General features: G+C 44.7%; 1 protein-coding gene across 1 annotated transcript; it reads right to left on the bottom strand.

The window, feature by feature from the left end:
• Positions 1 to 1,706: 1,706 nt before the first annotated feature.
• On the bottom strand, positions 1,707 to 10,920 carry LOC109925801 (repulsive guidance molecule A-like). The gene is made up of 4 exons (XM_048593992.1): positions 10,789 to 10,920; positions 10,571 to 10,704; positions 2,366 to 2,874; positions 1,707 to 1,948 (listed from the first exon to the last, which is right to left on the bottom strand). Exons 2-4 carry the CDS (start codon positions 10,647 to 10,649, stop codon positions 1,775 to 1,777), a joined length of 762 nt encoding a protein of 253 aa, XP_048449949.1. The 5' UTR covers positions 10,650 to 10,704; positions 10,789 to 10,920; the 3' UTR covers positions 1,707 to 1,774.
• Between the last annotated feature and the right edge of the window lie 55 nt (positions 10,921 to 10,975).

The raw sequence follows: 10,975 nt of genomic DNA, 5'->3' as shown, positions 1-10,975 counted from the left end.
CTTACAGGAGAAGGCAGGAGAATAGGGTTGAGAAACATATCAGCCATGATCAAATGATGCAGAAGATTCAATGGGCTGAATGGCCTAATTCTGTTCCTATGTCTTATGGCCTTATGTACACTACAACCTGGTGATGCCACTGAGGAATGGGGTAGTTTAGAAGGTGTATGACCTGTTGTACTGAGATCACTGATATACTGAATCGAGGGTCACTTTTTGTCCTCATGGACTCTTTATTGAAGAAGTTGACCTTTTCAAAGTGGAACACCCTCACAGAACCAACTTGGTTCAAAGATACAACCGATTAGTACATCATTTGTAAACAATACATTTTATCATTACTTGGATGAAACTCCTTCCCCTTGTCTCAAATTCAATCCAAAACAGTTTCCATAAGCTAAGTAAGCTAAGTTTAAGTTTTAAGTTTAAAATAAATCAGGGTGAACAGTGATTATCCAGAGAGAGGAAATTCATGTGACTATCTCTTGGGATTTACAAAAGTTTGCATTTACTTTTACTTTCATTCCGGGACATTGCACACAGTACCAGCTGCTCTCAACAAACGTGTAGCAGCAGGGTGACTGTCCCATTTCGGTTCAGGTAAAGGAACTGGCAGATTTGTAAAGGTGATAAACCACACTTCAGAGACACCCCCAGACAGTGAAATGGGACAGACTCCACATTCTCTGAAATAAATCCTTCACATCACACAAGCCAAACTTAATACTAAACAGATCTTCAACACAACCCTCGCATTCTCCCCCTGAAAGCACTGAATGTAGCCAACTCGGGGGTATTGGTAAATGTTCCAGCAATGGCATTTGGCCGAGTGCTGGCAGGGTCTTCGACTGTGGAAAGCATCACATACCATGGACCAATCCTGCAAGCACAAAAGCAAAGGAGCTGTTCTTGGCACTCTGGCCAATACTTCTCCTTCCACCACCCTTAACACTGGAGATCAGTTCATTGGCACACAACAGTTAATGGGAGCTTCCTGTGCACAGATTGCTCCCTGTGTTACAGCAGTACATTAAAAAAAATGTACTTTGTTGGTTGTGACAATGGTGAGGGATGAGAATCTGTGGAGTTACTTAATCCAACGGGATATAGGAGATATCCTGAAATATTTAAGATGGAGGTCACCAGCTTTGGGACAAGACAGGAATTTAGTGATGGATCCATTAAGGTGGAAGGTCAGTCATGATCTTGTTGAACAGGTTTGAAGGGCCTATTTCTGCTCCTATTTCTTATGTTCCTACGAAAGGTGCTGTATAAATACAGGCCTATCTTCTCTCTTTTCTTGTACACTCCACATCTGAACCAAGTATTTTCTTAATCGGAGGCAGCTACCATACAGGGTCAGAAGTTGGGCAGCCTTCACCAATATCATCTCTTGCTTTGCCCAGTGCCCAAACGCTGCCCTCGGCCTCCAACCAGCCAAGTTGGCAAGGACAGGAAATTAAGCCTGGTCTTTACTGCGTCGAGTACATGTTCATTTGATAGAAATAGCTGCAGGAACCACATAACAGATCTGAGGACCACTTTGAAATGTGATCTTTCCACATTCTACAAAACAAAGCTCACTTGTGGCATTAATGGAAAATCAGACAGTGCAGTAAGTGATCATTTAGATCATTTAGATCCCAGCACCTCTCACTGATTCCCCTTCACATTAGGAAATCTGGATAAAATATACTGCTCTGGTCTGTGTTGTTGAACACCATTGTGAATGCAACGTAACCCTTCGAACACATGCGAGGTCTATTCGATTAGCTCAGATTGTCTTCATCGGGTACAGGCTCTTGTTGGTGAAAAGCAGATACAGCAAAGCTTTTGTTTTTGTCTTGCTCTCATCAGGACAGACACAAAAACACCAATATTTCAAACAGAGCAACATTTGAAACGGAAACAGGAAATTGCTGGAGAAACTCAGCAGGGCAGGCAGCATCTGTGGAGAGAGAAATGGAGTTAACATTTCAGAACAGGGCCCCTTCTTCATAACGCCTTTGGGTTTTTTGTTTGGTTTAGGGAGCAACAACTTATGGTGCATCAGGGCAGGTTGCTGATTTTTGGCGAGTCAAAGTCGAGGGCATTGCCGAAGACAATGCACCAAGGTAACCACTGCCCTTTCCCCCACCCCAGGTGGCTCCTGGTGCACTCTCCATGGCAACACCTTGATCAATCAAGCAGCACCCTTTTCTCATGCAGTTATAAATTGTTGTTCCTTCTGAAAGTCAGCATTCTTGCATGAGTCCTGACGGAGAGAAGGGTGCAAAGCTTTGACTCCTTTCTCCATGAGGCCCGAGCCCCGTGAGACGGTGAACAAAAAGCGGTTTCGCGGAAACGCCTCCCTCCATGCTCTCACCTTACTTGTGGCAGTCGCGCTGGAGCCTGGGACCACAGCGACGTTGGTGACCTGGACAAAAAGGTAGTTGTTGTCGATGAGCGGCCACGCCCCGCGGACCTTGCACGTCTGGAAGGCATCAGTGAACGTTCGGAGGTGGGGGTCCCCGAACAGGCCACAGTGCGTGTAGTTGGGTTGCGGCGCGTGCCTCTGCAGGCTCTTCTCGTAGTTGCAGACCTCGGGGGCGTCCGAATGCACCATGCAGTCCAGGGAGGTCGGCTGCGTCCGCGGGGGGGCCTGCGTGGGCCCCACCTTGGAGCAGTTGTGCTGGTTCATGAGGTCCTCGATGCCGTGGACAGCTGAGTGGTAGGCCAGGTCCCCGCGGCAGGCGCGCGCGGTCTTGCGAGTGCACTGGGAATAGGCTCGCAGAGCGATGCAGAACTCCACCGATTCTTCCGCGCCCGTGTGCAGTCCAGAGGTTGCAGAAAGGTACTCGGAATTACACTTCAGAATCCTGCACTGGCAGCTGACTGCGGGCAGAAGTGAAAACAAATCAGTCAGTCACTGCTAACATTGACTTCCCAATTTTGCACCCTCTTCCAACCCTCCAGGCACTCCTCATTAGAGACCGTCTCCTTCCAGGAGACCACTGGGCAGAGAATTGAGGATCACTAATCGACTGCGAAAAGCAGCAGAGTTTAGTAGTGAAAACTGACAGGAATCACTGGGATAGAATCACAACTAGGATGTGTTTTTTTTTTATTTCTGCTTCCAAACCCCAACATTAGTATCATTTTCCTTCGTCCTTCCACAGAACGTGGGCATCACTGGAAGCGCTCCCATCCTTGCTCTTGAGGCTTGTGGAGGGTTTTCAACCACATCGCTGTGGGTCTGGAGTCACATGCAGGCCTGACCAGGAAGGGACAGCAGATTTCCTTCCCTACAGGACATTGGTAAACCAGACTGATTTTTACAACAATTGATGATGGTTTCACGAGACTAGCTTTTGATTCCAGAATATGTTAATTGAATTTAAGTTCCAGCTGGGTGGGATTTGATCTTAGACCTCTGGATTCTGAAGCCAGTGGCATTACCATTACACCATGATCTCCCAGGTTAAATGAGGCCAATTGTAGCACCCAAACCATTGCTCCTCTATAAGGTAATCCTGACTAGACCAGGATTTACATCGGTACATATACCAGCTGAGTACGGATGTTCAGTTGTCATTGTGATACTGGGACAGCACAGCACACTCATTCCCAGCCCTGCAGGAATGACAAAGGCTCTAGCTCTATACCTTCACCACCAATGGACCCCTGAGCTCTCTGTCTCAATCAGACACAAATACTTCAGCGGCACATCTGATATTGGAAGGACGAGAATAAAATAACAGACACAAACATAGAGAATGCTGGAGAAACTCAGCAGGTCTGGCAGCACCTGTGGAGAGAGAAACAGGGTTTAACTTTTTGAGTTCAGCATCACTTGTCTTCAGAACTAGATAACAAACACTGTCACAGTCTCTACTTGTGATCTCATAGAACGTCCGGCAGTACAGCACAGGAACAGGCCCTTCGGCCCAGCATGTTTGTGCTGACCATGCCATTCCAAACTAATCCCATCTGCCTGCAGATGGTCTGTATCCCTTTATTCCCTCCCTAATGGCATTGTGGGTCAACCCACAGCAGGTGGATTACAGCAGTTCAAGAAGGCAGCTCACCACCACCTTCACAAAGGCAACTACAGACAGGCAATAAATGCAGGCCAGCCAGCGATGCCCACATCCCCCAAATGAATAAATAAAGAAAACCCATCTAAATGCTTCTTAAATGTTACTATCATATCTGCTTCTACCACCTCCCCTGGCAGCGCATTCTACCCCCCTACCACTGTCCGTGTAAACATTTGCCTTGCACATCTCCCTTTAAACTTATGCTCCCTAGTGTCTGACATTTCCATCCTGGGAAAATGACTCCAACTATCCACCCTGCCTACGCCTCTCAAAACTTTATGGATTTCTATCAGGTTGCCCCCTTAGCTTCTGATGCTCCAGCGGAAACAATCCAAGTTTGTCAAACCTCTCCTTGTGGCTAATACACTCCAATCCACGCAACATCCTGCTAAACCTCTTTTTCACCCTCTCTAAAGCTTCCACATCCTTCCTGTCGTGTAGCAACCAGAACTGCACACAATGATCAAAATGCAGCCTAACTAAAGTCTTACATGGCTGCAATATGACTTGCCAACTTTTCTACTCAATGCACTGACCAATGATGGCAAGCATGCCATATGCCTTCTTTACCACTTTATTGTCTTATGTTGCCACTTTCAGGGGTCTATGGACTTGCACCTCAAGATACCTCTCTATATCAATGCTCCTAAGGGTCCTGCCATTTACTGTGTACTTGCCTCTTGGCATCTCCCAAAATGCATCACCTCATATTTGTCTGGATTAAACTCCATCTGCCATTTCTCTGTCCAACTGATCTATATCCTGCTGTATCCTTTGACAACGTTCTTCAGTATCCACAACTCCACCAACTTTTGGTGTTGAGTGGGTAGCATTGAGTATGGGGCTTATGTTTGGGGGAGGGGGAGGTGAGGGGATGGTGAAGGGACAGGGGGACACTGTTGCATGAGCTGTGACACACCAACCGGGTGTACAAACAGAAATGATGCCCCTCCAAACTCAGCTGGGTGTCTGGAGAGAACATTTCACCTGAGTACCACTGCACAATATTGGAAATATAGGTCTGTCACAGATGGCAGGAGAGACTGAAGGAACGCATTAAGAACATTGCACAAGTAATGGACTGACCCAGTATTAAGGTGTTGTGGCCAAAATTTAGCCTTTCCTTTTTATTTCTTTGTTCTTTCATGGGATGTCGGTGTCTCTGACAAGGCCATCATCTGTTGCCCATCCCTAATTACCCCTCATTGGAGCTTGGTTAACACTTCCCAATACAAGGAGGGAGTCACTGATTGACAGTCTTGGTTATATTGCCTGCAGTTCCCAGTGACACCAGGAAAGGAAAGCCTATTGATTGTTGGTTACAAAAATATAAATACTGTATGTGCTACATAGCTGAGAATGGAGTTTGGGAAGACAATGACAGGGCAGATAAAACATTGGCTTCCACTTTAACTCACAGCTCCATTTAAAACAGACAAATTATGTTTGAAATTCAAGGTCCCTAGAATCGTTTTTTTTCCCCATTTTAAGACATCCTCCTCATCTTATATTTACTGACACTGCATTTCTGACTGAAGTGAGCTTCCTGCTCCCTGAGATGAAATTGACATTCTTCCCTCCAACAATGCATTTTCTTTTGGGATTTCCAAACTGCAGCATGCCTTACACCTCCCTCTGCGTTCCCTTTCTTTTCCAATCTTTAAAGGCTTTAAAAACTCATTGTCATCTCACGTCAACTCCTTTATTTCCCTGAACTTCTCGCAAATAAAAAGTTTTAAGATCCTGGAGGGTTTGTGCAGAGTAAATCAGAAGACAAGGTTCCACTGGCAGGAGGGTGGGCAATGGACAGACACAGATTATTGGCACGAAAACAAAGGAAAATGAGAAGTGTATGCAGCAGTCAGAAACACAAGAGCCGGACAGAGTGGCCGGGGTAGATTCAACAAAAATGTTCAAAATGGGATTGGATAACGACTTGGAGAAAAACATTTGAGAGAGTGACAGGAAAGCAGCAGGGGAGTGGCACTAATTGGGCAGCTCGGTCAAAAGGCAGACACAGGCAGGCTGGGCTGAACGATCTCTTTCTCTGCTGTACCATGCTTATGATTCTCTCCTCGTCGTGACCTGCAGCACCTTCCCACCCTGTCTCTCGATTTGAAAGCTATGTCTCAAATAAACAGATACCTGGGGGTGATTGGGACACAAATCTAATTCAAGGGAGTCAGGAGACATCACAAATCACAGCAGAAGGCGCACGCATCTTATAAATGTCAGCCGAATCTGGAGATGGAGTCCTGAGTCGGTATGTGCACTGCATGGTTCACGGCTATGAAGTGATTAAAGTTGGATTTATCAAGAACCGATCTGCAGCTGACAATCTGTGTTATGGCATGTAATAGCTTTATGTCAACAATTTGGGAAAGCTCTACAAGGTTTTGTACGGAAGCAAATTGTATTTCTCAGCCATTAAGGTCTTTCGGTGCCCTCAGCAGTATTTCTAACAAGACATTCACGTGGAGCTGCACAACTCTCCAGTGAGCGCCCACGGTTAATCCCTACTTTCTGTTTTCACTGTAGCTGAGATTCCAAAGTTGGCCTCACCATCTCTATCCACATCCCCCCACACCACCACCACCCACACCCCAACACTCACTCTCTCACACAGACAGAAAACTGTGCTGAAGATTTGGAGTGTAGGAGGAAGGTGGAGCATGATGTTAACCCCATCATTGATCATTGCTCCCAGCAAACGAGTAAGTCAGAAAGCGTTTGAAGCCAACCCTCAGTGAAATGCTCAGCCAATATTCACTGCAATATTCACTCCAAAACCTTAGAGATTCACTGCCCAGTTAGGGTGCTCTCAACTATCCAGAGGGCTCCCATGCTATTGGCATTGTGTGTGTGTTCTTTCCACAAGCGTCCCTCTTGCAGCTTCATTCCCTGGGATGCCCTGATGTTGCAATCTGAACAGGTTCCTCGCTTTAACGCTCCAGTAAAATCCTGCTCATTCAGAGTGGTGATTTCTGACAGGTACTGTGAAGGCCAGTCTGCTGCTCCACAACAAATCTCACACACAGTTCCTAATCCTAGTTGTAAGTGGCAGGTTTCAGCGCTTTGAAACAAAAATGCCTGGAGTCCATCCAGCTGTTTCTGTTCAGCGACAGGACCTGATTAGGAAACCCAACTGGGAGATGCAGCTGGGCCAGTGAACGGTGCCTGACGCAAAATGATGCTAAAATGAGATTCCGAATGAGAAATGAATACTTATTAAAAAAATCTCTTCTCAAAAGTGTCTGCGTCTAATTTGTCTCGCTCCTCCCTTAGAGATGACAACTCTCATTAGTTTGGGCTTTAAAAGGTGTGAGGAGCTTTGTAGCAACTTGTCCAAAGGGCTGGTGCAGCAGTGAGTGGGTTGGCTATATTTGACCCTGAAGGGATCACAGTTGAACCTAATCTGCCCTCGCCTTATGCCCAAATATGCAGGCGTTGCCACTGTGGGTTTGGGTGTAAAAACATGGACAACAAACCCTGGTTCATTGACTTTGCCCTCCGCCCTGGTTAAGGCCACTCACTGTTAAATGTGAAACAAGCTGAGTTTCCACAGTGAAGAAATTGAACTGGGGGCTAATCTGTTCTGTATCACTCTGCACCACAGCAGGTGGTGAACTTACTCCCAGAGCACAGCTCTGAACATAGCTTCAACATCTCCTCAAACATTAACACATTTCGTTAACTGCAGGCAAGAACCATGCTTGCTCAATCTTCCAATCAAAGTAAGACATTGATGCCCCAATGTCTTAACATATAATAATAATCTCTTGCTTGTCTGTGACTTACTGAGAGAGATAATGACATATTTAATTCCTTAAATTAAATCCATTGGCCACAATATTGAAGTAACTCAATTTTAAAATGCTAATTATTGTTTATATGACACAAATCTGAGAAAGGGCACAATTCTAAAATTAGTAAATTATAAATTTAACTTGCTTGTAAATGGCTGCTTTTTAAGGTTAGTCATTTTGATCAGAGTACAATAACCTTTAGGTTTGAGGTTCAACAGAAAGTCATATTTCAGAAATAGATAACTGACGTAGATTTATTTGAAGAATTCTTTGTTGATTACTTCCTCTAACCCCTGGCACAGGCTCTTGCCATGGCTCAGTGTTCCAGAGAAGTCAACTTCTCTCTGCTGTTTTACCTAAGTGGGTGTTCATCATGTACGTGAGCCAAGATCTTGCCAGGCTATTCAACAATAGGGGCTTCACTGCCATGTCAATCCCTGCACCTGATGCCTGCATTTGACTACGGGAATCTTGGATTGCAGTCTGGACCAGAAACACTGGCCAATTTCCACTCAACACTTTCCCCACCCCATAGTTCAGATGCTGAGGCCAGTTGTAACCCCCAGGCTGCTCTGCGAACAGACCTGGAGTTAAGAAGGAAACCACATTCTGCAGGGTCACACACTAAAGGCTGATGGAATGAGGACACAAACCCGTCATTTTGACAGCAATCAGAACACGCAACCAGCACTCACATAACACAGATATATGTTTCTCCACAAATTATAACACTGTACTCTGCATTCAAAAACAACAAACAAAAACATTTTCGAAAAAAATTATTCTGACAGACAAATCAGTTTTTGCTGAATGAACAATTGCGGTCAAATACATTCTTCCTTTGGCAAATTCAAGCAAATAGAAAGGAACATATTACCATGGATTGGATAAAAATTTCACATTTTATCCATATAGTTGGGGGGGGTGGAGGGTGTCTATGACTTTAAATAAATGGCTAATTCCAATATCAGTGATTACAATATGCCATTGCCCTTTTAAAAATAAATATTTACAGCAAAATGCAAATCAATTGTTACTTTTCCCTTACAATGAAAGAATGGGCAATTTGGATTCTATGGCGCATTTAATTACCACTACAAAGCCTTCAGTGAAGGCAGTCAGATTTTCCGACAAAGGAACTCTGAGAGAAGAATTTTTTTGAAAAGGGAATGAATTCATGAATTTGAAAGGTGTACTGAGGCACTGAATAGGCACAATACACAGTAAGATATGCACAGATACACAAACACAAAATCATTGATCTCCAAACCTAATCACTGATATTGCCCAGACACTTCCTGGGTCAGGCCACTTCTGAACTAGGAAGAATCAGACTGTTTCAGCCAAAATTTACAAATTCCCTGACTGTTAACAGGAGTAATATTGAAATATGTGAAATATTTTATACGGTAATTTTATTTAGAACAAAAAACCTGAACACTTCAGAAATGTAAACACTCTGTACAAAAATGTGCACTCAAATGCCACAGTAACAAGTGCAGACTGAAATTATTTTACACAGTGTAGACTTTATACTGAGTCTGGAAGCTGCTTTTAAACATTTTATGAACTCCTGCGTGGGAGGCAGTTTCCTATAATTCACACTGCGTTCTCGCAATCCTTAAAAGAATTATTCTGACAGACAACATACAATGGAAGGCAGTAATAATATTTATCGTTTACCTTATAATCAGTCTCATTGGTGACAATTTCGACTCTCTGGGCGGTTGATCAAATTAAAGTATAAATGTATTTCGGACGCGTTTATCAGTCACTTTCACCCCCAAATTATGAAATAATTTAAGATTGAGGGTGGATCTTCAAATTAAGGTGACAACAAAATTGCCTAGAGGTATTTGCTAGAGTGTTGCAGATATGAACTGAAGTTACAGAAATACGTTTATATTAAAGGTTTACGTTTTTACAAGAAAAGGGCGAGCACATTGTAATTAGAGTCTGTGCACACGGGGATGTTGTAAAATAAACGGGGCAAAAGTTTCTGGCGAAGGTTTTCTCAAAAAAAAAGTTGCTCACGCTACCATCCCCCACCAAAACAGAGTTTGCAGTTAGGGGTCTTTGTGATATCCTTCCACCCGGAGCAAAACAAGAATAAATTTGAGATCTGCTTCTTGGGGTGATGGATTGTATTAAAATTCAAAACTCCAGCTCGGGAGGACGAGGGATTTCTGTAAACACATCGCTCGTTTTATGACGCCAAAAGAAAAGGATTTGATTTCACTCACACTGGCCTCAATTCCCAAGAAATAAAACATTTAAACTCTCTCTGTCCAACAACCCCAGGGCTCAACGCCTTTCTTGCAGAAGGTAACGACTTTAAACAACTCTCTAAAAAAACAAAAATCCCTGTAAACTTTTCTCTTGGATACCGTGAGTCTGAATGTCCCTATGAAATTTAAAGTGATATCTCCATTCCACACCACCCCCTCCAAAAAAAAAGCAACACTAAGGCCGTTTAAATGAGTTTTTGTTTTGGAGGGATGCAAGAACTTTCACAAATAAATTGTCTGAAAAACTTTCTGCATGTGAAATCTGGGACACATTCTAAGGTCAGCCTACGCAAAAGACAAACTTTAAACACACACACACACACACAGTGAGAGAGAGAGAGAGGCAAACGGACGCTTTTGCAAGTTCTCTTTGTGCTGCAGACTATCTCTGCTTTACCTGCTGGGAGCCACAGAACCATGGTCAGTATTCCAAGGAGCCGGTGGCCGAATGGGGCGTCCCTTCTCCCCATTCCCATCCATCCAGCCCACACTGGGATCCCGCAGAACTCCAACTCTCCAACTCTGCACGCCCTGGGTGAGAGAGGCAGGAAAAAAAATACAAGAAATCAGAGCGCGCACACGCCGAGGGGAGAGAGAGGGGAGAGCTGCGCTAACCCATCAATCAGGGGCGGCCCGGACCTCCCCCAAAGGCGGACAGCGCGGAAACAGGCGGGCTAAACCCGCCTAGAGCAGGCAGCAAACACAGAATCAACCGGGAGGACGGGGAGGAGAACACAGGGAGGGAGGGAGGAGAGGAGAAGATAGGGAGGGGAGGAAGAGGACAGGACAGGACAGGACAGGG

Source organism: Rhincodon typus, unplaced genomic scaffold, assembly GCF_021869965.1.
Source record: "Rhincodon typus isolate 14 unplaced genomic scaffold, sRhiTyp1.1 hic_rhity00005049, whole genome shotgun sequence".
NCBI lineage: Eukaryota > Metazoa > Chordata > Chondrichthyes > Orectolobiformes > Rhincodontidae > Rhincodon > Rhincodon typus.
This window is presented reverse-complemented; position numbering and strand designations above follow the sequence as displayed.

Coding starts and splice junctions, on each gene's coding strand:
- LOC109925801 (XM_048593992.1), bottom strand. CDS start 10,649: ATGGGAATGGGGAGAAGGGACGCCCCATTCGGCCACCGGCTCCTTGGA. Junction 2,875..10,570: donor GGTTCTGTGGCTCCCAGCAG/GTAAAGCAGAGA, acceptor TTCTGCCCGCAG/TCAGCTGCCAGTGCAGGATT. Junction 1,949..2,365: donor GCGCGACTGCCACAAGTAAG/GTGAGAGCATGG, acceptor CTCTCTCCACAG/ATGCTGCCTGCCCTGCTGAG.